We start from the raw sequence: 26,687 nt of genomic DNA on the forward strand, positions 1-26,687 counted from the left end.
GTCATTTCCATTACCACAACTGAGACTTTCGAAATTGATGATAGCGAACTGAGTGGAATACATATTCACACTCCACTTTCCTGATCTGTAATCCCCCACCTCTTTTTTTTTTGCACTGAGAAAGAGGTGGACATATTAAGGTTAAGCGAGAAAAATATTAGCCAGGCGGAACACGGCAAGCAGCGCTAAGCACAGATGTATTTTCTTTGTCCCTGCTCCTGGGGTCTTTTTTTTTCTTCTTCTTCCTTCTTCTTTTTTATGTGTGCAGTCAAATTCATATTGACTGTTCAAACCCGCGCTAACATACAAATCCAATTACAGCCACCACTCTATAATCACCGGCACTGGTTGCTTTTTCTTCAGAAGTGCAGTGTTTGCAGAGGAACCTTTCGAGTGCTGGCTTTGCAGAGAGAGAGAGAGAGAGAGAGAGAGAGAGAGAGAGAGAGAGAGAGAGAGAGAGAGAGGAGAGAGAGAGAGAGACAGAGAGACAGAGAGAGAGAGAGAGAGAGAGAGAGAGAGAGAGAAGAGAGAGAGAGAGAGGAAGAGAGAATAGACATCCAGCTGAAACAGTGTTTTCCACAGGCTGATAAAGAGTGACCGGGACTTTCTTGTTCTCTCCTTTCTTTCTCGTTTGATGTTGGGGAGAATTCGTCTCTCGCGCCGAAACGTAAAGCGGAACAGTTTCATGCAGTTTGTGAGTGAATTAATCATGATGATTAATTGGCTTTCAAGTTAAATATCCAGTGAGCGATGTCAGGCCGCCAGACATCACGGTTAAATTGACAGGCCTTTAAGAAGAAGCAGATTGATTTACACAGCAGTTAATGAATACCCCTTCACCCAGAAAGGGAGGAAAGGTAAACAAGTCTTTTCTTTCCCTTCCTGCCATCTGTTTTGTTCAACAACTCTTTTCCCCCCTCTGCTGATCTCTAACCTGGCTTGAAGACTTGATGAAAATGCATCTTTTAATTTGTTTTTTTTGTCTTTGTTTATCAGGCCAGTTTAGACAATTTGATGAAAACGTGTTTGCTTTTCAGAGGCAGATGTGTTATTCAAGCGAATGTTCTCTGGTTGTAGCTGTAAGTGTGCTGCAGAGGTGCAAATTTCTAAACACCTTCAGAACAATTTGCATAAAACAAAAGTTTTTGGGTTTATTTTTATTCATTTTTTTTTGTGTGTGTTTTACATTTTTATATTTGCCCCAAGCAGTTAAAAACTTTTGGTGTTATAATCTACTTTGAAATTGTGCTGTAGTGGAGCTCATCTCTGAATACATTTTCAACTATTTAAACCAGACATTCACTCAGCATAAAAAAATAAATAATTGTCTGACCTTAAATCAGGCTGAACAATTTCTGTTTTATTCATATGTGCTAAATGGCCAGAATGATGAAAAAGATATTTGGTTTAAATTCAGAAAATGTACACACACTAAATTTATTGTCTTACAAAACATTTTTTTCTTCTTCGTGAGTTTATGACAGATTAAATTATACATATTTTGCGGCAATTGGATTCACACATCTGGGCGTACTTTTGGGCAAAATCGGAGACGCCCGACTTCCATGGACATCATTGAAAATCCAAATAAATCAGCCAAGCTTGCAGGAAGGGAAATTTGAAACTCCACAATCTAGTTTGCATTTAAGTACAACCTCCAGAAGTTTGAAAGAGACACATTTATCTGGTCAAACAATTGCATGCAAGTAGAAACACTATAGGAGTGTCCAGTTAAAGATCTGGACACTCCTATGGTGTCTGTTCCAAAATGTTTTGCAAAACATTTAGGGAAGAGAGGGCTTCTGCACTAAGCCTTCATATACTTTGCAAATGCACTCAGGAACTAAGACTATTTCTGCACATATTTCCAACATGTTCTATGATCTGAAGAAATAAAAATGTTTGGCCACAATGACCATCGTGACATTTGTAGGGTAAAGGGAGAAGCTTGCTGTTGGAAACCAAATGTTTTTGGACGTAATCAGAAGTTCCAACTTAAAAATAAAGTCGTTATTAAAATGTGTCCTCATTTATGCTGCATGCATTTCATTCATCCATTTTCCTTCCTGTAATTTATCTGTAGGTGTAATGCTCCTTCTGCTTCTCTCTCGTCCTGTTTTGCTCCAGCCTCACCTTTTTTCCATAAATTATTTGTTCTCCAGATCCAGAGACTTGTTTTGATCCCACCATCTCTCACATGCAGTGTTTGCAAAAAATCTTTGAGCTACATCTGTTAGACTGGGAGACATGCAGCGTCTCAGGCAGGACATTTTTGAGACAAGATTGAGGCAAGATTACTTGTGGGCTGCAGATTTGTGATTATTTAGAAGTGGCCATTGTGGTGATCTCTAACATTTGCATATTTTACTCTGTACTCTAAAAACCCTGGGTAAGAATATGGCTGCTGCTGTTGTTTATTGTAGCATATTGCGTTACTGTGATATCCTTGACAATAAATGATGATGATGATGATGATAATTCAGATGATGATTCTCATGATGATGATGATGATTCTGATGATGATGATTCTGATGATGATGATAATGATAGCTTAATGATTATGATAGATTCATCTGTTAATATTTATCTGACTAATGTTATTACCACTTTTTGTTCAGGATAAGAATCAGATGAAAATATTGATTTTCTGAACAAATTTCAATAACTTTCTGTATTTTTCATAGCCCTTCACAAAGTTGCACTAATTCTGTTCCACGACACATAAAGCAAACGTTTCATGTGCGTCTGGTTTCACACCATTTTTCTCTAACAGTGAGTAGCCGACGCGTATCGATTGTGACCAGTGGAAGGTATTCCTCCATCATCGGTTACCTTTCTACATTATTTGGCTTAAAGTCGTAGAATTGAAGTTGCATGTTTACGTTGCATTTAAAGGTCAAGGCTGACGAGAAGCAGAAGCTGTGGAGCGCTAGCTTTGTTTTGATGTTCAGAGCTACCTATTCCCCCCGCCGTGGCCCCCCCGAGCCCCTCTGATCTACTCGCAGCTCATTAAAACACCCTCTCCACCTCCACATTAGCATCAGAGTCATGGTCAGACTGCTTTGTGTTATAAGGACGGAAAACAATATCAATAACAACAACAAAAACAATAGTAGCCTTTGGTCCGGGGAGGAGAGGAGGAGAGAAGGCCTTTGATAATGTACATCAAAGACAGACGCTGAAGTGGGCTGTGTTTTCGTTGTGTGCATGCCAAGGTCATCTCTGATCCTGCTCGTGCGCTGCGAGCGCGCAGGCCAACTCGATGGCACAAGGTGAGCTGCGGGGTCCGTGGAAACTGAGTTCAACGGGGGGGAAAGAGGGGGTCAAACGCCGCAACCAGCAACGCTCTCTCACAGGTTCAGGACGCCGCCCTCGTTTGACACAGATTCCCTCTGACTCACAGGGAGCGTATGTGGGATGTTGGTGCGAGGTTGGAAGTCCTCACATCTGTGTTGCTCCTCATCCAAAACGCTGTGGTCCCTCATACAGTGGGATGTTTGTGTGCCGCCTAAGTTGGCTCTCACTCTTTGTGCAAAACGCTTCGTCGATGATTAAAGCGGACTTCAGCTTTTGGTCCAGTGAACTTCCACAGAAATATTCTGTCACAAAAGATTATATATACCAAAGTTATACAGTTACAGTAAATAAAATGCTGAATCTCAATAAATCAGAATATCATTAAAAGAGAATAAATTCAACCATTTATGTTAGGGTTAGGGTTACTCTTCAATGTAAAGCTCATTATAGTTTTTTTTTTTTAGCTAGGCTCAAAATTATGCTTCAACAAAACACAAAATTCAGCTAGTCAAAAAATTAAAGTTTCCCAAACTACACATATATTGAAAGACACATTTTCGGTAACAGAAATGTCACTTCATGGCACAGATGTTTTTTAAATGTACAGTAATATTCAATAAATTAGCAGATGTGTTTAGATGAGTCTCTGTTGTCAGATTAAAAGTACTTTTTGAAACTAACAATATTTAAGAGAATATTCTGCAAACGAACCATTAAACCCACAATGCTATGTTGTAAAATGACATATTATTGGTCTTATATAATATTCTAATTTTAAAGTTGGTGTTTTTATTACCTGTAAGTGGAAAGTCGTTATAATGAACAGAAATAAGGGCTTTCCAACACCCATCTGTTTTGATCTCAAGTTTTTAGTAACCTGAAATCCAGACACAGGTTTATACACTTTTGACAAACAGTTTTACTTTCATTACTTTTATCAGCATTCAGCTTCATCTCCAGCTGACAAGCTTTAAAACGGATCTCTGAGTTTTAAAACTGAAACAATCCATGATTAATAAATGAATTTCAATACTTAATAGCAACAGAAACGTAGTTTATTCTTTAGAGGCCCATGTAAACAGCCCAAACCGTTCTGCTGCTTGTATCAGTCACTTAATGTTTCTCTTTGTAATACTTCCTTCTTCCCCTGCCCCAAATCCACTGGAGGATTAATCTTAACTACAGAGCGCCTTTATAACCGCATGGACCTCGGTGGGAGCTTCAGAGAGCGCTCTCTGCCTTTATGAAAGGCACGAGGCCAGCCAGATCCAGCCTGGCCAGGCCTTCAGAGACACCGGCTGTTTGACTTGGCTCTCTGTCCAGAGCCCGGCACAGGGCTACAGTTGTCTGTAGCCGTGAACTGCAGAGCTGCAGGTATTTCCTGACTAAATTTCTCTGTCCTGCTGTTTGCAGTTGTATTCAGTGAAGGAAACTTTGAAGACAGAACATGGATGAATCCAACATAAAGAACAACTGCAGAAGCGTCGTATTTTCCTACTTCTTTTTCTGCTCATGCTTGACTAACAAAACTAAAAGGAAATTATAAAACCCTGAGCCATCTTTCCGCCGCCCGCTCAACCCGTCTTACAGGTCTTATTTTTCGCCGTCGTATAAGCGTCGCATTTTTCATGCAGGTCGAGACTTTATCTGGATACTCCAAAGCCAAGAGTCTCATCTTTTTGCAATTTCCTGTTTTTTCCCTCTGTGATGGCCCAGATGTTGTTCTACTCCGTGTTTAGTTTAGCATAAACATTAATCATAGACTTCTGCGCCATCATTCCTGGAACACCTCTCACCATTATGTTAATGAATACAGACATTTAGAAAGAGGCTTCGAGCACCTGCAAACACCTGGGTGCACACATAGAAAAACAGCAAGAGAGATGCCTTCCTGGGCTGTGCTCTGTCTCCGCATCACTTTGGTCCCTTTCAAATTATCTGCTGGGATTAATGATTGTAATTTTCACACATTAACTGCCTCTTATTCATCCATAATTGGTCGACCCACAACTGTGTTTTCCCTTTCAATTTGTCCATTTGGGTTCCTTCCTTTGAGCTGCAGCAGCGTTTGGGACTGACGATTGGTCCAGTTGCTTTCTGCTCTCTCTAGGCTGTGGGACATGCAGGTCGAGTCAGCAGAAATCTTCCCTCTCTGCCTTGCAAAAAAAAAAAAAAAAAAAAAAAAAATTGACACACTTTGAACTTTTTCACATTGGATTCAATGTGACAATCCAACACAATCCTACAGGATATAGGATTCAAAATTGTGCACAATTTTAAAGTTGGACTTAAAAAAATTACTTAGGTTTCACCCATGTACATCTACAATACACCAAAATTAAATGAATTATTACAAACTGCTGTAGTAAATAGCTACTGTCTGGGAATAATAAATACAGATCATTTATTGTCAGTTTCTTGCACTAAAGTAAAAAAATAAAATCAGTTCACCTGATACAAGTAATGCAGTGCTTCTTTTAAACTCTTTCTGAAAATGAAAGTTATCATCATCTTCTAGTCTTTTGTCAGGATTGCTAATAAAAAATGATCTCAACCTTACAAGTAAACTCTGCACTGCATTCTTGAAAGGTGCATGTCAGTTTAGGTATATAAAGTGAGCATTAATGGTTCTGTTGGGAACATTAGCTAGTAAACAACGGCAAGAAAAACACCAGATTTGTCCCCCATAAAGCTTAGGGCACATTTATGTGATGGACCTGTGTCCTAGAGTCTGGACAATGAACAGAGGACGCTTTAAACCATAATCTGAAAACAGACAGAAACCAAGACAATATGAATCCCAGGGTAACTCTGGAGAAACAGGAGAGATTCAAAGCTCAATTAGTAAAATCTGTAAAAGCGACAATAATCAAATGTGTGATAATTGTACTTAAACAGAGTGTGCGCCGTGTCACGCTGTGGGAAGGCTTTGTTTTACTAAGGTACTGGGATGCTGGTCAAGGTTATCTGAAAGATGGAGCCAAACCTAATGCAATACTGGAATAAAATTGTGAAACGCTTGTGTGTTAGAATGATCTGAGCTCAAATTTCAGTTGTGGTAAAACTTAAAGATGTTCCAAAAAAAAAGCTCTCCATCAAATCTCGCTGAGCTTTTCTGCAAAAAATGAAAAGGTCTAAAATTTTAGTCTGTAGATGCTGAAAGCTGATAGATACACATCAAAACACTTGGAGCTGCAATTGCAAATAAATGTTTTTTTTTTTTCAAAACAGGATATAGGATTCAAAGTACTGAGATCTTTTTAAATTGAAACCATTTGTTGTTTTCCGTCCTTTCCGAAAAATAGATGAAAAGTTGATCAATAAACTTTCTAAAACAGACAGAGATGTAAAAAAAGCTCTGTGAATCACACTGCAACATGGCTGAAACATAACATCCAGGCTCGCTGATACCGACGGCTAAACCTTCAAACTGAAGTGGCCCTTTACTGGTCACATTAGTCTCATATTTCCCAGTCTTCATAAACAAGGACTTTGGAGATGAATGCGCTTTGATCATTTCTCCTCCATCTCCTCCGCTTTTCATTCGCTCTGCACGCTGCACCACCGCGGTTTGTCCGTCCTGGTGTCTCTGTCTTCCCTCGACTGCTTCTACTCCTGATTCAAGCGCGCGCAGCGGGGGATTGTGGGCATGGGGACCCCACGCTGTGAAGGATCTCTCTGGCTCTGGCGGAGCTGAAGGTCAAACACACTCATGATCGGAATCGCGGGACAACACTGAAGAGGTTGAAAATAAAGAGTGCTCAGAGATACTTAAGGTCTGTTTTCTCTTTGCATTGTTTGCTGCAGACAGTCTGCTTCTGCAAAGGCCACATTTTCTTTTTTTTTTTTTTTTTACATCTTTCAATATCTACTTCATGCAAATATTCAAAATGAATGAGTTGAACTATATTACCCCATGGATAGAGGGAATTTGTAAAGAAAATAAGGTTAAAAAACGATTTTAAAAAATTGCAGCGTTGTCTTTGAGGAAGATATATTTCTTGTTGCATTTGCTCTGGCCGTCCTCCTCCCTCATTTGAATCAGCTTGGCTCTTGACTGATGAAGCAAACCAAACAAAAACACCAGAAAAGAATAAAGAAAATCATCTGTTCCTCTGAATGGAAAAGAAAAGGAAAAAAACAACTCCTGGTTGCCAGACGAAAGCTTTTACTTTTCTCTTTCGGAATTTTTTGGAAGCATTTACATTTCTCAAAACTCCACCAAAGAAAATAGCCCCGGGGACAGAAATGTCTGATCTGCATATTGAAGCCTGAACAGAGGGAGCAGGAGGAGGGGGCCGGAGTGGGAGGGCGACAGAGGGAGTCTCTGCACGCATGATCCGAGGTTGATCATAAAGAAACAATAATGTCAATTAGCTGACGGTGTCATGCTCATTACGCTGGATTAATTGCAGCATTCGCTAACAGATTATAGTTGTAGTTGTCGAGCAGCTCCCCGGTTGAGAGGGTGAAGCAGGGGCGACTGGGTGGGGGCAGCGAGAAAAAATGTGCATCATAAGAAGGCCTCTTCACCCAGCTTCCTTCATGAATAACAAATAGAGGAGCCAGAGCTGTGACCAGGCAGCACAACACATGAAAAACATTACTGCCTTCCCTGATTTGTCTGCTTTTCCCCACATTATGGCGGGACGCTCGCAACATGTGAAACACTGTGGAGCTTTTTGTGCCATTTGGATGCACATTGGGCTGTTTCACACAAAGCAGCTTGGTAACGAGCAGATTTTACGGTGTGGAAGATGCTATTCTACACCCATACATGGTCAGAATGAGGTTTTCGTGATAAGTGTCAAAACTTATCACAGTGATATTCCTGGTGATTTGATTGAACACAAATTTCATGAATTCAGTTTTTTGTTTATTTCATTTTATTTTATTTCATCATACAGCCCCAATGATGGCCCAGGTGGTTACATTTGGTTTAAATAAGGTGCCTTCCTGTATTTTAAGTTAGCTGAATGGGCTACTGCAGTAAACAGTTTGACCACTGATTCAACAGCATCATTTCAGCAGCACAATAAATTCTAACTGAGACTTTTCCTGAGACAATTTTTGCCTTTGGCTGTGTGTGTCTACATACAACCCCAGCCACATTTATCGGCATCTGTGTTAAAGTTGTTGAGAAAAATCTTCAAATAAGCTCCTCTTGCATGGCTGTGTTATTATCCTGTGGAAAAAAAGACCTGCTCCTGTTCTCTAAAAGCGGATGATGAAAACTTTAAAACACCCATCATCTGTTCTCCTCACTGAGATCGTTCTTCCCTCTCACCTGCTGCAGAGATGGAAAGATACATTTGGTTTCAAACTTTGTGATTATTGCTCCTTATGAGCACAAGCTTGATGGTATTTTCCTTCAGCAAATGACTCACAAAGAACAACTTACTTTAAACATTCTTTCGTCTTATTAATATAAAACAGCAGCAGGGAGAAATTTACGTCTGTAACCACATCCCATTTTCACCTACTGTAGAGAAATTCTGGCCTAAACTGTCACCTTGAGACTTTTTGTCACCTCGTTTTTATTCACCATTAAAACAGGAAGGTCTGGCTTACCAATTAGAAGTACCTAGGCACTCTGATTAACTTTGGAAATTAATTACATGTTGAAAAAATGTTTCGGGTACTTTTTTTTTCTTTTAGAATTTTTAAGGGTAAGTTGATTTGTGGTACTGTGAATTTTGTTAAAAAATCACAACTTATTTCTTTGCATGTTTTCCTTTCAACTGAAAAACATAACAGAAGTTTGATATTTTGTCCCGTATTGCAGGTTTATATAGCTGCAATAAAAGACTCTGTATGTTGACAAACAGAAAAAAAGCATGTATCATGTCTGCAGTTATTTTGACCATATTAAGGTCCTGTTGTTAAGCTACTTCATCAGTGTGACTGATTGTAAATGTAACAGGTTTTATTGCAAAATTAAGTTAATATATCATTATTTAATATTCAAAGTGATTCATCAAGTCTTTAGCCTGTGACCCAAAAACTAAATGAACATAAGCTCTACCTATATGAAACAAGACAAACATCAAAACCCAGTACAGCACCGTCATCTGTTTTTACCTCTTGTAATAAAAAGTCAATATATTTTTACTAAGTTTCTCATTTAGTGTGATTTATATATTTATTGTATGACTTTGTCGTTGGACGCCACTGCCAAAATAAGCGAATAATATAATGGCTTACCAAACCCTTGACTGAACTGGAGTCTATTTATCATTTCCGTTTTGGACACAGCCCAAGATAAATCCAAGGAAAGATATAAATTAGCAGAAAGTTGACTGAGCAGCACCTGGCTGTCTGCTCCAGACTCAAACCTCCATGTGTCCAAGTCCATTTCTTCTGTTTTCTCTTTGGCGCCCTGTGAAAATCGAGGCAACCCGGCGGAACCAAATCCCCCACTTTATGACTGAGTTTGCGTGTTTACACCCAGGCAGTGGTTTGTGTTGTTAGAAAAAAAAAGAGCAAATGTTTCAGCATGCGCGCACCTCAAGGTTACAACATGCATAAGGGGGATGGGGGGGGCAATATGAGAGATGAGCGCGAACACCTTCTTTTTTGTTTGTTTTTGGGTTTTTTTTACCCGAATCTGATAGTTTCGATTCGAGCCCAGGCTGCTCCAAATTACATGAATGCACTGTCGAGCAAATAATAATTGTATATAGGCTACAAATAAATATTGTAAATTAATTTAAAAGAAAAAAAAAACTTCTCTTTCTTGTTCTATTCCATCACTAAACGCGGGTTTTTGTGTCTGTGTGTGTGTTTATACTTTTTCCCCACCGTCAAATTGTCGCATCTGTACCTGAAAGCCGGAACTCCAAGCATCGACCATATAAACACACAAACTTCTCTTTCAGCAGAGCGTCCAATCAGCGGGGGGAGCAGTGGTGGTGGGGGAGGGGGGGGGGGCTCTGCGCAGCGCTGCTGTTGTAATTGGGCGGAGATGGAGGGAGCAAAACGCAGCCCTGGCACGGAGTAAACTCACAATCCGTCTCCGTGGCTCTTGATAGAAGACGCACCGCAGATTCAAAAGGAGAGTGAGGAACAATTTCAGTTTTGCAATTTTAATTCGTATCACTTCAAGGTTATTTAATCTCATGATAAAAGATCGTCTGCTTGGAACGGATCAAAGAAACAGTTGTTTTTTTTTTGTCTCTCTCTTCTCATCACCTGCACAGTGGATTTACGCCCTGCCTGGATTCTGGGACTCAAGAAAGTTGTCAAACTCTCGGGAATACACAGGGAAGTAAACTTTATGAAAAGCTGAACATTTTCTTTTTCTTTTGGAAAAAAAATGGAGTGTTTGGTGCTTTTTCATAGCGCCGAGACGTATTAGAGTATTTTTTATGGATTAAAGCAAAGCAAGACCAGACCTAAAGGTGAGACACATCTGCAGATTTATGCCTTGGGGGATGGCAGCAGCCACCTCCAGTCCGTATTTGGCCAGCAGCAGGATTCTATCCGGCCCCATCGTGCACTCTGACCGGAGAGGTGCTGGAATGCAGCCGGGCACCACCGCCGTGACCACGGTGTCCGGCGGATACAGAGGGGACCCATCGGTTAAGATGGTGCAGAGTGCAGATTTCATGCATGGAGCCATGGTGGCGAGCAACGGCGGACACATGCTGAGCCATGCCCACCAGTGGGTGACATCGTTGCCTCACGCAGCGGCCGCAGCAGCGGCGGCAGCGGCGGCCGCTGCAGCAGCAGAGACAGGCTCCCCGTGGCCCCCCAGCTCCCAGCCGCCGGAGGTGAAGCGGAACAGGGATGACCTGCACTCGGGCTCCGCTCTGCACCACAGGTCCCCGCATCTGGGAGCTCATCAGGCGCACGCGGGAAGCTGGGGAGGAAGCTCCGCGGCGCACATCGGCAGCATCAGCGAGGGGCAGCAGCAGCAGCAGCAGCAGCAGCAACAGTCTCTGGTTTACTCCCAACCTTCAGGATTTACAGTCAACGGGATGCTGAGCTCTCACACCGGGCAGAGCCTCGCTCACTCGGGGCTGCTGCGCGGGGACTCCCCTGAGCTGGACCACCACCACCATCACCACCAGAGCCACAACCACCACACGCACCATCACCAGCACCACGGAATGGGCCACGACCCGCAGTCCGACGAGGACACGCCGACGTCGGACGACCTGGAGCATTTCGCCAAACAGTTTAAGCAACGTCGGATCAAGCTGGGCTTCACCCAGGCGGACGTGGGCTTAGCTTTGGGGACGCTGTACGGCAACGTGTTCTCCCAGACCACCATCTGCAGGTTCGAGGCGCTCCAGCTGAGCTTCAAAAACATGTGCAAACTGAAGCCCCTGCTCAACAAATGGCTGGAGGAGGCCGACTCCACGACCGGGAGCCCGACCAGCATCGACAAGATCGCCACGCAGGGGAGGAAGAGGAAGAAGCGCACGTCCATCGAGGTGAGCGTAAAAGGCGCGCTGGAGAGCCATTTCCTCAAGTGTCCTAAGCCGTCCGCGCAGGAGATCAACTCCCTGGCGGACACGCTGCAGCTGGAGAAGGAGGTGGTCCGGGTCTGGTTCTGCAACCGCAGGCAGAAGGAGAAGCGCATGACGCCGCCTGGACTGCCGCGCACCCCGGAGGACGCGTATTCTCAGGTGGGGAGCATCGGTCCGGACACGCCGTCTCCTTCCATAGAGTGCAAGAGGATGTACAGCGACACGTGAAAACAGCCAGGACGAACTGTGAAGGCAAGAAACTGAGAGCAAAGAGGAGGGAAAACGTTTCCTGACTCACCAGAATTTGTGAAGAAGTTTTTTATATAGGCTATATATATATATATATCATCAATCCATCAACAGTTTTAGTGTTTTTCTGTATGTGTTCATTCCAGAAGAAAAAAGAAAAAGAAAAAAGAGAAGAAGTCTACTTTTTTGTTTGTTTGGTATTTATCTGTAATACTGTCTCTGGGACAAAAATATTAACGCTAATCTAGAATCTGCACAAAAGCAAGAATAAAGTACTTTAAATATAAAGTTACACAAACACGAAGACAAAAAGTGAAACATTTTTCCTAAATTGTGCAAAATACAAGTTTTATTTGTGATCCTGTAGAATTTCATGTCCATCCTGTCAGACCTGAAAGAAAGACATTTGTTTTATTCACTTTGTTCATGAATAGTTTTTGCAAGCCAGCAATAATAATTTAATCGCCTCCCGTTCATATTTTGTGTTGTGTATAAGTGGAATTAAGTTGTGACATGAAAATGACAAAAAAACAAAAAACAAAAAAACAAGTGTAGTTGAACACTCCTTTTATTCAGTAAGAATTTAGCACAAATTCCCCAAACTGTATGTAAGGTCTGCTGTGTGCTCCTGTGTAAAGATTCAGCCTATTTATTTTTCCCTATGTGTCTATTTTCATGGAAGACCAATAATTTAATAAATTTGACACAAAACCATGTTAATATATGAGATGATCATCATTTGTTCTTACATTCACATGCTCACAAATCTCATCAGCATCATCTTGGCTTAGGCTTTGATCCACTAAGACGTGACCTGTGATTTTTGTGGCCATTTAAGGGCTAAAAAAAAAAAAGAGCCTTGATTGGTCTATATTTTTTGTGGGGTAACCTACAGATATTTTCGCGTATAGGAGCAGGGCAATCAACATAAAGTCCTTTTATTTTAAGACATGTGCTGGTTTTGTGGGTGAGAAAAAGAGGCAACGAAGGGCATTTTTTTTAGGACTCCTCATTTACGGAGGAAGCCTGACGTAGAAACAGAGGATCTAAGGAAGATCAGCACCCCAAATTTGTTAAAACAAACGAGTTTGCTCTCACACTGAGCACAAATCTGAACAATTTGCCTCATGTTTCTGTCAGAGCCCCTCTGACCCCATCAAGAGTGGCTGAACTGATCACGGATCAGCTAATGAGCCCGTTCGTGGGGTGATAAACCGCACATCAGACCAGCCGGTGTGGCAGCGCTGTGGACTGCAGCTCTGTGGAAATCAGCCAGCGGATGAGGTCGGCTATCCCAGATGGCGGTTCACCTCGGCAGCAGTTGCCAAGGTGACGGCGAGATGGAGTGACACGAGGCAGCAAGCGGATCTTTTGCCACGGATGATGGGTTTGGGGAGATGAGAGCCGAGTGAGCCAGGGCTGACAAACAGCCTGTAATTTCATCTCTTTGTCTCTAAATATCACAATGACCAATGAGACGATGTTGGACATCTGGGGACGCTGAAGGTAAGGGGGACAAGCCATGGAAAAAGTCACAGAGGTTATCTGACCCCTTGCGAGAGGTCAAAGGTTTGCTGCTACTGTAGCTGCTGGGAGGTAAACAACAAACCAGGAAGTTAATGCATCACTTTTAATCACTGTCTATACTGGCATGCAAACAAAGCACTGCCTTATACACATGATTTCTATTTTTATTTTTCTCTTCGGGAGCTGTCAGTCCATAATGAAATCACTTTTTTATATCTTTTACCGCTGGAGTAGCTTGTCTCGTAGATTTGTCAAAACACCCAAGCAGACGGCAGAAACTGTACAAGGTGTTCGTTTGTGTGTCCTCGCCGGGCAGCTGGCAGCGTGTCAGGAAAAGTCTGGAGAGACTTTGGACAAACTGCAACCAGAAAAACCAAAAACGCTGCACTGTGAAAACAGAGCGAAAATCAAAGTGGAACAAAGCTTCAGAAGGTTTTTTTTTTCTTCTTTTTCAACAAAACACAGCAGCAATATTTAAACTATTTGGGAGCAGAAGGAATACAACCTTTTCCCTGACAATTTTTCAGAAAAAAAAAACGCAAAAAATGTGTTTCAGGGTATGTTTTAGAAATATTGCAAAAAAAAAAAAAGAAAAACCAAACACTTTAAAGACAAAAACACAACAACATATAATTTAATTTAAATATAGTTTTTGATGGGAGCTTAACTTTCTGTTAATTGCACTTCTGTTATTGTACTTATGTGACAGGTGGGCTTCCTATTTTTGCTGACATCATCAAAAGTGTGCTAACTTTATTTGTTTTCTTATTTTTGTAATTATTTCTTTTAGCCTGTTTGCATTTTGTGTCCAGTACAGTTTCTGATTTGTTTAAAAAAGATGCTTTAAATTCTTTGGAAATGTTTAATTTTACAATAAAAATACATTGTTCATTTTTGGTTTATTTACTTGAATTTGTTTGTTGTTCTGTTTTCCTCAGTATTTTTAAAATTTTTTGTTTTTTTTTTTCCTTTTGGTGATTTGTATTTTTCATTACCAAACAGCTTCCATATTTTTGTTTTGCCATGTTGAGTTATAAAGTTTTGTTTTATGACACACTGATTGCATATTAGTTATAATTTGCATATTCTGCCTCTTTTTTTGTTTTTGTTTTATTAAGCCTGAGTTTCTTTCTTCTTTTGCTTATGCTGTATTTCTTCTGTTTTGTTTCAGTAAGAGAAAATAGTTTAATTTTTCACAATTTCCTGAATAACCTGTAGCAGTGTTTGATCTTTGTTGTCTTGCTTTGGTTCATGGAATCGGTTTGGTTGCTTTTGCTGTCTTCAGCCAATATTTTGCTTGGTATTTTTGGCAACTTAGTTACTGTTCTTTTTTTTGAAATTTTATCCAGTTCTACATTTTTGCTTCAACATATTTTAATATTTTGTGTTTTTGGCAACCATGTACCATGACCTCTTGTGACCCTGAAAGAATAAACGGGCATAAAAAGTGGACGGATGGTCTCCTTGTTTTGCATTTCTGACACTTCTCTTGTATATTTTCTTTTCTGTCACATTTGATAAAACGTTTAATTTTCGTCTTCTTTTACAGATAATTTTTAAATGAGTTATTTTGCAAACAGACTCATTAAATCCATTATTGCAATGATATTTCATTCCTGAGACATTAGCAGTCAAACTTAAACTAAAACTTTGATGCAACTTCACACAACTTGACATTTTCTGACCTTTCACAAATATTTTTCGATAAAACCAAGTAAAAAAGAAAGACCATTGCACATTTTAGTAGCGTCCTCGGTCACAGTGTTAATGGTCAACGTCTATCCTTTGCCTTTTAACATGACAGCTTCCCTCTTAGCAGCAAGTAGAAAATGGAGGTATAATACACGCTTGTAGGATTGTGTTGTGATCCCCTCAAAGCCTGACGATGCAAAGATAGGAGATAAGTCTGGAATTGGGGGATAAAAAGATGTTTAAAGGGTTTTGTCATCACACGTCGCTCAGTGAATATCAATGCTGGGATTTGGAGAGGACGAGCTGATGATGCTACAGAACGTACAAACTCCTCAATCAACAGAACAGGCTCAGAAAAGGCTCACATATAAATATAAAACATGCAACGTTCATATGAGGAATCAAATTGTGCTCAGCTCAAAAGTGACATCATTCATCAATAGATTATTGTTTCCTGCGTCTCTGAGCCATGTGGTGATTGCAGTTCCACACCGAGGATGTTATTACCTCCTTGCAGTTGTAACTACTAATATGATTGCTCATAATTGCTCTTAAAGCCTTGTTCAGAGGTGCTTTACATGAAGCAATTACTGCTAGATTAATCCCCCTCTTTAATAGTTGTTGTTTGTGTCTCACAGTTTGCAGCACAGCCACACATTCAGCTGACTAACACCTGCACCTGCATCAAACTAATCATTTAACAGCGGCGAAGCCCCCAATCTACAACTGTTTCAATCCAGTTTGAACATTATCAAACCCCACTGCTCTGTGTTAATTATTTTTTACAACAGGGAGATATGTTAACCACCACGTCTAGCACTGATTAACACACTGCGGGTTCTACAGAAAAGAACAGAAACTCATGAGGTGAGTAATGATTTCCTGGAATCAGAAGATCCTAAAAAGTGCCCCTATTCGGTGCGTGCGAGTGCATTTTAAAGAGTCTGACTTTTCCCTCTTTTTTAAAAAAAAAAAAAGAACCCTGAACACAACTCAGTGTCCTCTCCCGTCTGAAGGTTCTGATCAAAAGAGATTTTTCACTTTGCTTGTGTTTGCTTTTTCTTCGCTGATTGATGGAGCAGCTACCAAAGTCTCCCAATCAGGAAGGAATTAAAGCAAACATCTGTGGAACGACGGACGGGGAAATGAATTGTCTTTCCAGCAAGCTTTGTTGTGTGGCTGCCACCGAACGTGACAAGCATGCATGTGCCAGACCGCTGGAGTGGAACTCGTTTGATGGGCATGTTCAGTACATGGGCACGATGCCAATTTAGACAAGCATGCCATTTGAAAGAATATCGGCCTGCATGTTAAGTGACTAAACGTGGCTGTTTCTGTCTGAGCACAGCAGATATCTATTGCAAAAACTAAAATATTTGTGGAAAACCTGTGCATGAAGGGGAGGTTCTACTGTCTTTTGGCATTCAATTAAAAATCAATAAGATCTGAAGGAAAACAGGGTATTTATTTTTTATTAATGTAAACAGAGATTAAATATATAAGTTAAAAGCATGCAGTAATTCAAATATTACCTGAACATATAGTACAATGCAGAATAGCTTGACAAGAAGGGAGTTAGCAATAGGGAAATAGTGCCATCTTCTGGAGAGACTTAACAACGCATGTGAGTTTTATTAATGGTTCTGGGTAAAAAAAAATAGTAATAAAAAAAGGATAAGAACAAAAACAAACCCATTTACCTTCAACAAAAATAAATAAAGCAAAACAATACTTTTGATGACACGAAGGGCGATAATGAAATTAATTTAGAACAAGCAAACCAATTTCCCAATTTAAGTGGAAAAACACAAATAAATTACCTTTGGAAAAAAACTGGATTTGTTTCTCAGTTGTGAAGCTAATCTAGATGAGTCATGTTGATGAGTTACGCAATGAATATGTGATTCATTCAGAACTGAAAAATCACCAGAAGGACTTCTCTTTTTTAAAAAATGCTGTTTTTATGATTAATTTAACACATTTAATGGACATTAGAAAAAATATAATACAATTATTCTAACATTTCAGCTACATGTCTTTCTATAAAGAACTTAACTTTTCCTCTACATCTGCCCATAGGTCGATCACTATAACTCTGCTTGCCAGGTGTTTGCTTGTTTAATCTGATCTTTACTGAAAGAGAGGACAATTAATAAAAGAAAGTCTAAATAGGACATAACAAACATGCAGACAAAGAGGCTCTGGTTGGATGAGATACAGCTGAAAGTTTCGACCTTGATGCAGAATGTTTACAGGAAACACACCCTGAACGCACCATTGTCTGTGTAACATAGGAATGGCAGCATCTTGAGGTGGGTTGTCTTTTTTCAGGAAGAACAGGCAATCTGTTCAAGATTATTGGGAGGATGAATGGAAATAGAAAAAAAAAAATCCTTTGAGAAGTTGCAAAGTGTTTTTTGAGTCTGAGTAGAACAATAACCATAACGTAAAGTCAGAGCTTTAACGAAATATTTGAACTCCTTATTTCACCTCAAATTTTATACAAGCACCAATAAAGCAAATGTTAAGGTCTCCAAGTAGCACTATCTTAAATAAACGTCTTTACTGAAAATAACAATGGATAGAAATACTTTATTATTGTGTACAGTTCGACTGGCTGACTGCAGCCTGAGGACATCAATAAGCAAATGCAACTGGATGAAGGCAAAATTTAGCTTGAAGTCAACAGAAGTGTCCCAGCACATAACTAATACAAAAACTTTCTTCAAAACTCTCTGAGGTGCTGTCCACAGCTTGAGAAACATATGGTCCAGTCAAAGTCCAGACTTCAATTCTGTGGCAGAACGTTCTGTTCCAATTCAACCTACTTTAAAGTTGATTACATAAAGCAAAGAAAAATAAACAGAATGACAAAGTCATTATTTTTCATCTTTGTTGAACACGCTTGTCGGGAGCAAGTGATGCAGCATTGCGAAGTTGCCCATCAGAGGGATCATCGCGAGGAAGATCCTGTTTCCTGCCTGACTGCTCCTTTAACTCGGAGACCACCTGCTCCTCTGGCGTCAGCAGCGCCCACGGGCGGCACGATGGCTGCACGATCGATCCGGCAGGGAAATGTTGCAATGTGACATCTCCTCATAACAACGCTGGCATGCGCCGGATGAGAGGCACGGGAACGACTCCTCTTCTACCCTCACACCTCTTGTGTCAGGTGAGTCGGTCTGGGTGGCATTTGAAGAGATTTTTAGTTGATTCTCTTAAGAGGACGCTCTCTCCGCTTCGGTTTCCGTAGGAAAAAACAAACAAACCACAGAGTAAATCATCTGCGGGAGAAATCCATATTGGCGTGTCGAGCTGAGAATACGCTGTGCAGCCCGAGTGGACCGAGCTGAGTCAAAACAAAAACAAAAAAAAACTTAAATAGAGGGGGAATGTTGGGAACATCCGGTGGGGGCGAAATGACTTAAAATCTGCATGAAAATGAATAAATTCGCGGCTCTATCTCAGACTACAGCCGTTCTCGCAGCAGAGCTGCTGCAGGTCTGACCACACCTGAAACTGTGACCCCGCAGCGGATGAGACGCTGCTGTTTATTCACACCTGGATTCATGCGGGGACCCGTCGTCCTCCTCTGTCTGCGCAGACAGGCAGATCATGAGCTTTTCTTATTGACAGCTGTGCAACAATGACAGCGAGAGCTGCTTGTTGCCATGGAGCGGCTGAACCTTGTTTCCATGGCAACAGCCAGCATCACTGTGCAGTGACTTGAAAGGCGGATTAATGACCTACAAAGATGATTTACTTTGTTTGCTGTTTTTTTCTTCTGCAATTGCTTTTTCTTTTATTTTCTTTTATTTTTCGAAATGTTAGGATTCTGATTGATTTGTTAGATTCTGATTTTAATCTACATTTATGCAAGACATTACAAATATACTGAAGTTATAAAACTTTTATAGAATAATACAACTTACATCAAATGAGTTAATGTCAGTGTTGATCTGCTAAATTGGATTGCGATGCTTTATGTTTAAAATACTTGAAATAAATTCATTTGCTATACTCCAGTAGCTTTATCTCACTTTGGACATTTTGACAACAAAAATATACTCACACTCCAGTTATAAAGATAGCCAGAGATCATTTTTAATGTTTTATATCTTCAGCAGAGGTGCCATGCATAAGGGAATGTACTCCGTCCTGGTTTGCTTATATCCACATTTTCAAAGGTTTCATGTCTGGAAAGATTTCAACTACTTTGCATTGAAATATAAACTGCAGCTGGATGACAGTGCAATTAAGAATTCATATAATGTTGGCTTCTAAAATGTATATAAATGTCCACATTGCTCCCACTTGAACTTTGAAAATTAGTTTGACAACATAAAATTAAAATATATTTTCAATACTTTCCAGTATTTCAATCTAAAATAGAGCAACAAAAAATAAGTAAGTCATTTTGAAATCATTTTTAAGTAATAGTTAACATGTTTAGATGGGGTGTCACTGTTAGTTTTGCCAAAACACTGAAGACATACAGCAGCCATCTTGAAGTGTTGCCAAATAAAGAAAATACGGTTCCTTTAAATATAAAGGCTAAAACAGAACAGAGCCCTAACTACCATGACAGTTAAAGTGTAATAAACGTCTTATCGTGCTGAGAGTCGCCACACACTCAGGCGTGACTCACATGCCTCTGACTTAAGAAAGCTGCATCGTCATTATCCAATCAGGCAACCTAGAAGGAGAGTGGATTAGGATGACAGCTGACTACACCGTGGGTGGGCTGTAAATGTGTGTATTTCTACTAGTGTGAAACTCTGATGATGACCACTTGGCAGTTAATCATCAACTACTGTGGACTGAGCTCTGCGACACATTTCTCTGTTTCGCAGGCCTGTAAGCGGCGGGTAAAAGCAGTATTGAATCGTCAACGCTTTTCTCAGTGAATATTTTTGAAGCATTTCCACTGACATGAAATTCATGCCAGATGTTGGTGGCAACACAAATAACCCACATATACAACATTTGTCCTCAAATGAATGTATAAATAAGAAAAAGAAATTGAAGGACATATGGAGTAATTGAACACATGGCCTTTTATTGGTAACAAAAAACTTCAAGACATCTTTATGGAGAAACTAGTTACAAGCATCACAAGAAATTACTTTTGATCCATTCTTCCACAAACTGTCCGCAGATCATGAAGCTTCTGAAGATCCTTTCTATCAACTTTGATCTTTGGTTCTTTGCACAGATTGTTAAACATCTGGCACAAATGCAAACCAATTTAGAGATAGCCGTCCACCTATCTAAAGATCAAGAGAGCAGTGGTCAGAGAAGCAGTCAGCAGATTGAATGCAATTCTGGAGGAGCAACAGAGATCCACAACTCAGGTGGAAAGGGCTGCAAAACAATGAAGAACTATTGCATGAACTATTCCACAATGTGCCGTGCATTATAGAAATGTGGAAAGATAAAGTCCTTTCTTAAAAAAAGAAAGCCTTAAGTTGTCTCATTTGTCGTTCACTCTAAGCCATTTAGAGAACACAGCTAACATCGACAAGATCAAAACTCAACTTTGTGGTCTACATTCAAAATGCTGTCTGTGGTGCATCAGTGAAACAAAGCAATGGCAGCATCATGCTGAGTGGATTCTTTAATTTAGCAGGTAAAAAGAAGCTAGTCAGAGTTGTATAAGAACATTGCTGGAGTTATTCCATTTACTGATTAGCTCACCTCTGATGGCAGATAGTTGAGCTGGATTTTATTCAGGGGTACCACAGAATAAGGGGATGAATCAAATTTTAAAACGTTCTATTTGCAAAACTGTATAAAAAGCTTACTTTCCTCTCCTTTCTTTTCTCAAAAGTCTACAGTTGCGCATGACAAAATCTAAAAAATATTAACGTACTTCAGAAAAACACTGCATTCACTTTACAAAATCACAAAGTTTTCTATTCTTGTCTTCCTGTTCCAGGTTTTTCCAGAAACCTCAGTTGGTAAACTGTTCAGAGTGACAGTATCCAGCCAGCTATGTTCTTCTTCCCCTGGGTTGATTGTGCCTGATAAAAGCTGCCATGGCTTTTTGTAACGAAAGCCTGCTGGACGACTGTGACCTCTTGGAGCCAGACGTGGAGCAGCCGGCAGAAACTCTCCCTCCGGAAGCGTCGCCTGCTCTCATATCGGTCACTCTCCGGGTGACACTGGCGGCCATTATGATCTTCATGATAACTATTGGTTTCCTCGGCAATGCAATCGTTTGCTTGATCGTCTACCAGAAGCCCGCCATGCGCTCAGCTATCAATCTCCTGCTGGCCACATTGGCTTTCTCTGACATAATGCTCTCGCTGCTCTGCATGCCCTTCACCGCTGTCACTGTGGCTACCGCCGACTGGAGCTTTGGGAGTGGCTTCTGCCGAGCCTCCATCATGCTGTACTGGCTCTTCGTTCTGGAAGGGGTGTCCATCCTCCTCATCATCAGCGTGGACCGATTTCTCATCATTGTGCAACGGCAGGACAAGCTGACCCCACATAGGGCCAAAGTGCTGATAGCAGGTTCCTGGGTGCTGAGCCTGTGCGTGTCCCTGCCGTCTGTGGTCGGGTGGAGGACAGGTGCAGCAGGGATCGGGGGCACCTGGGCGCCGCAGTGCGTGCTGGGGTACAGCGAGTCGATGGCAGACCGGGGGTACACGGTGCTCCTGGCTGTGGCCGTGTTCTTTGTACCGTTTGCTGTCATGCTGTACTCGTACATGTGCATCCTAAACACAGTGCGCCGCAACACCCTGCGCATCCACAACCACACCAGCGAGCGTTCCTGTCTGCCCGCCCTCAGCCAGGTCAGCAAGATGAGGCTCACCGGGCTGCAGCGGCCGCCTCACATCAAGGTGGACATGAGCTTCAAGACCCGAGCCTTCACCACCATCCTCATCCTCTTCGTGGGTTTCTCCGTGTGTTGGCTGCCCCACACCGTGGTCAGCCTGTTGGCCGTGTTCAGCCGGCAGTTCTATTACAGCCCCATCTTCTACCCGGTGAGCATCGGCGCTCTGTGGCTCAGCTACCTGAAGACGGTGTTCAACCCCGTCATCTACTGCTGGAGGATCCGCAAGTTCAGGGAGGCCTGTCAGGAGTTCATCCCCAAAAGCTGCAGGCTGTGTCCCCGAATGCCAGGCAGGAGCCACAGGAGAGTGAGGCCCAGCAACATTTATGTGTGCAGCGAGACTCAGTCTGCTGTGTGAAACAGCAACTGACCCTTCTGCTAGATGTTGTCATGTTTTAAATGCTCCCCCACAACAGGAAGTGTGTTTTAAAGCAATATACCACAAAACATAGATTCAATAATGTACACTCCATTTCAACATAATCTCTTGAATTTTTTCACATTAGTTGCGTTTGCAACCATAAACTCATGTGCGTACTCCAGCACAAAGTAGCGCATACGTCAGAGGACGACATTTGTTCCCATCATTTTATGCAAGCTAATTTTAAGCAAAGTCTCCCACCTGGAGAAGGTGTGTAAACATTTATTCTGAAGTCTTGACGCATCTGCTGGTAGGAAAAGCTTCAGCTCATGACATTACAGCCTCCATCTGGTTTTCTTCCACGATTGTCCCTTATTTAACTCCATCACTGTTCCAATCAACTCTGACCAGATTAGTTCTCCCTGCTGAAGAAAAACCTTCCCACAACAGAATACTGCCACTACCATGTTTTACAATGGGGTGGAAGTGCATAGAATGTAAAACACCTTCCTATGTCTTGATAAGCTTGATGTTGTACTACACTGTTTTAAGATGATGGATTACGTAGTGCTCAGTGAGATGCTGAAAGCTTGGGGTAATTTTGTTTAGCTTATCCCACCCCATTTATTCACTTCTCATTTTATCTTTAAAACTATGTATCATTTTCCTTCCACTACACAATTATGTGCTACTTTGTGTTGGCCAAACACATAAGATCTCAATAAAACATGTAAAAGTTCTGGGTTGTAACAATGGTGTGAACAATCTTATATGGCACTGAGCCAGTGTGTCCTTTCCGTGCACAAAATGGTAAAAAATGAAATAGAAGAAAAACATCACATCTTCTGTAAACATCATGTGCAGTATATTGTCTACTGTTTGTTTCCATAAGTAAATATATGCTTAGTTTGCAGATTATTACAGAAGTTTCACCTGTTTTTCATCTTCCTTTGTGAGCTCCTGGTCTGACCTGTCTGCTGCACGCTGTAACCTATTGTCCTGAAACAAATAATTGGGGGAAAAATACTTTTGTTTTCAGATGTGTAAAAATGAAGGGGTTACAGACAAATCAGGCAGTATAAATGTAAAAAAAAAAAAACTAACAAATACCAAGAAGAGCAGAATTTTGTAATATGAAACTTGTTTTGTCAGTTTTAAATGTTTGTTGAGATTAATTTCAAATTTTTTGAAAGGCAAAGCAAGGTTATTAAAGATTTTTATGTATGAAGTTCCACTAAGTGTGTGGGTTTTTTGTTTCCATAGGAAAAAAAACATAGTCGAGGCCTTTGTCCATCCGTCTATGCGTTCATCCATCTTCTGTGGCTACTTTACCCTCAAGGAGCTAGTGCCTTTCTCGAATGATTCTTTAGAGAGTTTCGTTTATCATAAAATGTAGGAATTTCCCAAGAAATTAAGAAAGAAAGAAAAAAACATCCTTCTGAAACACACAGCAGAAAGAGCCTGTTGTGTCCAGCAGGTGGCAGTGCAGGATTGCAAAGGAGAAGCCGTCGCAGATAAACCCTCAGAGAAGAAGAGTAGCAACAATGGCTGCAGCCACAGGACGAAACAAACAGAGTGTTGCGACCTCAGATCCTGACCTCCTACTTCACCCTGAGCTTCTGTCTCAGGATTTTATGCAGCTCATTTTAAAGGAGGTGAGTTAAAAGTTGAAGAGTGATGCGAAAGGAATCCTTTGATAGTGGGAAAAAAAAGAAGAATGTTGAAATTTTAGCTTGTCAGCTAAACAGTAGGGCTGTTTTACTTTTAACTCTCTCAGTGCGTGTTGTGTGAATTTTATGTTGGACTCGGAGGTTTTCTTTGTTCTGAGCCAGAGAAATGTCAGCACCAGAGCCTGTGAAGACAGGGACCAGCTGACAGAGCTCTACCTGCGGCATGTCATCCCGCTGCCGCAGAGGACTTTACCCAACAACCGCTGGGGACGGAGGATGCAGAAGAGCCAGGGGAGACAGACAGCCGCTGGACACAGGTCAGAAAGGTCAAGGTTCACTCTTAAGGCTGCAGGACATTGGTGGATTTTAGCTGAAGGATACATTTCTTGCTAGGCTACTTTACTCCCAAGGAGCTCTTGCATATTTTAAGTATATTTTATCCTTGTGTCATTTCAAATCCACAAAATGAAATAAACAGTTCTGACCTGAGTATTTATTCATTCCTTTGCAGATGTGTGTATCTTTGACGGAGCTGAATTCTTTACACACTGAACATCTGCTGGATATTTTTTGTCGTGTTTCCAGCTCCTGCAATGACCAACACAGGAAAAGGCCACTGATTGTGTTCGACGGGAAGTCCTCTCAGTCGGGCCCGCTGAAAGTGAAGAAACCCGAGGGTCCGAAAGCCGCAGTCACAGACAGACTAAAACCTCCTCCTTCTGCACATCTTTCCAACCCCATCCGTAAACTCTCAGGCACTTCATCGTCGTCTTCCTCATCCACCCATCACAGCTCTGAAACCGCAAACCTCAAACGGGACGCAGGCGACTCGGTAGGAAGTTTCTCTGATCGACTGGAAATCCTTAAAATCAATTCACAATATTGTACTATAACAGCTTAAGGAGTTTTCCCAAAAAGAAGATGAACAAATATTGTTTTTTTTTTAAAACTATAGCAACGATCAAGTGTTATGATTAATTTTTCTCTTGTCTTTTCAGGGTGCTCTAAAATTTCCAGAGGTGAAAAAAAAGATCCAACACATAACGTGGCCATGACATCTGACCCAGCATGGCAGCTCAGACTCATCCGTAAATCTCACCCCATCATGTCCTTTACCTCTCACAACCTAACCTCTCACAATTACAGTTTTCCAACTAAAAGATGGAATGAGTGGTTTTTTTTTAGACGTACACAAGAACCCCTTTAATATTCTTATTTATGGTGGACAGAGACGCTCAGGAGATCAACCCTGCTTGGTGAAGTCAGGATCTGCCTGGTTGCTTTTTGCAGCCTCAAGTGCCCTTTTTGTCCTCATTGCCAGCATCTGTCATCTTGTTTTGTTTTTTTAATTTAATTAGAATGACTGTTGATGCTTTCAACAGTATTTGATGAAAATGTGATTTTTTCTGGTTTATAAAAAATTCAGAAGACTCCTACACTTTGATATGGATAGACATATTGATGTCCCACTGATACAGATTTGTTACCCTAATCACCACGTAGTGTAGCAATTGAATCAATGTCATTTGGCAACCTATGGATGCTTTTCAGTTTGTTGCTGTAATTCTAGTAAGATCAAGGTTTTATTTAGTGGTATTTCCAAAATCCTTGATTGATCAAGATCCAGGGTTAAATGGGCATCAAGCAGAAGGTTTGGGAAATTTATGACTACTTTTGTATATTGAACATAAACTGACTCGGGCTTAGATCCCTGTAAAGCTGTATTTATTGATTAGAATAATTTCCCTTTGCAACAGATGTCTTTGATGTAGACAAAGTTCATTACAGCAAAAAATGTTTTCAGCATTTGTAGAAACAGTTTTTTAAAATAAAATCTCAACAGACCTCTTTGTTGACTTCAGTCTTGAAGGTTTGTTGGTTTTGTCTCAATTATTTCATATACATTTATTGTAAAATTTACAGCACATGACCTACTGTTATATTCTGAAATCAAATATTATTGTCAAAGCCCTTTCATTTTTTTATAAGTCATTTGTTTGCACATTATAAAAGGCTACAAAATCAATTGCTAATGACCTGCAGCTTGGATGTTATTATATTAGCTCTTAAACAGTCCTACAAAATTACTTGATAATTACTCATTTTCAACAAATGTTTTCAAGAACTAATATACTGCTTACATTTTATCTAAAGTACCTCCAGGAACTTTTTTACTCATCTTTTTAATGCTTTTCAGTAGTGAGCAAACATGTTCAATATGGCTTTATTAGGGTATATACTTTATTAGGCATAATACTATGAAAATAGTATTACTTGCCTGAATCCCTATTTCAAGTCTTTTGCAGCGTGTCTCTGCCAGCTTTTCCACATCCATCTCGCAACTTGCATTTTCAAACGTTGCCACAGATTTTCAAATTGATTTGGGTTTGGAGTTTCACTTGGTAATTTGAAAACATTAATATGCTTCAATCTAAACTGTTCCACTGGAGGCCAAAAAGAAAATTTCCCCCCCACATCTTAAAATGCTTTGGCTTCATCAACTGCATGATTTGCTGCTTAATTTAAATGTGATTTCTTTTGGATTTCTTCTTGTTACTCTTCCATGAAGGCCAGATTTG

The 26,687-nt window shown here is 40.8% G+C and overlaps 3 protein-coding genes across 3 annotated transcripts; all 3 read left to right on the forward strand.

The window, feature by feature from the left end:
• Positions 1-10,325: 10,325 nt before the first annotated feature.
• On the forward strand, positions 10,326-12,805 carry pou3f3a (POU class 3 homeobox 3a). The gene has a single exon (XM_055031444.1). The coding sequence runs from the start codon at positions 10,719-10,721 to the stop codon at positions 11,997-11,999; it is 1,281 nt and encodes a 426-aa protein (XP_054887419.1). The 5' UTR covers positions 10,326-10,718; the 3' UTR covers positions 12,000-12,805.
• A 5,450-nt stretch (positions 12,806-18,255) lies between these two features.
• On the forward strand, positions 18,256-23,670 carry gpr45 (G protein-coupled receptor 45). The gene is made up of 2 exons (XM_055031376.1): positions 18,256-18,411; positions 21,178-23,670. The coding sequence occupies exon 2, from the start codon at positions 21,278-21,280 to the stop codon at positions 22,433-22,435; it is 1,158 nt and encodes a 385-aa protein (XP_054887351.1). The 5' UTR covers positions 18,256-18,411; positions 21,178-21,277; the 3' UTR covers positions 22,436-23,670.
• A 309-nt stretch (positions 23,671-23,979) lies between these two features.
• cunh2orf49 (chromosome unknown C2orf49 homolog) lies at positions 23,980-26,134 on the forward strand. The gene is made up of 4 exons (XM_055032030.1): positions 23,980-24,093; positions 24,271-24,425; positions 24,694-24,940; positions 25,107-26,134. Exons 1-4 carry the CDS (start codon positions 23,983-23,985, stop codon positions 25,161-25,163), a joined length of 570 nt encoding a protein of 189 aa, XP_054888005.1. The 5' UTR covers positions 23,980-23,982; the 3' UTR covers positions 25,164-26,134.
• Positions 26,135-26,687: the final 553 nt, after the last annotated feature.

Source organism: Poeciliopsis prolifica, unplaced genomic scaffold (genome assembly GCF_027474105.1).
Source record: "Poeciliopsis prolifica strain line A6 unplaced genomic scaffold, Auburn_PproV2 SCAFFOLD007, whole genome shotgun sequence".
In the NCBI taxonomy this organism is placed as follows: Eukaryota; Metazoa; Chordata; class Actinopteri; order Cyprinodontiformes; family Poeciliidae; genus Poeciliopsis; species Poeciliopsis prolifica.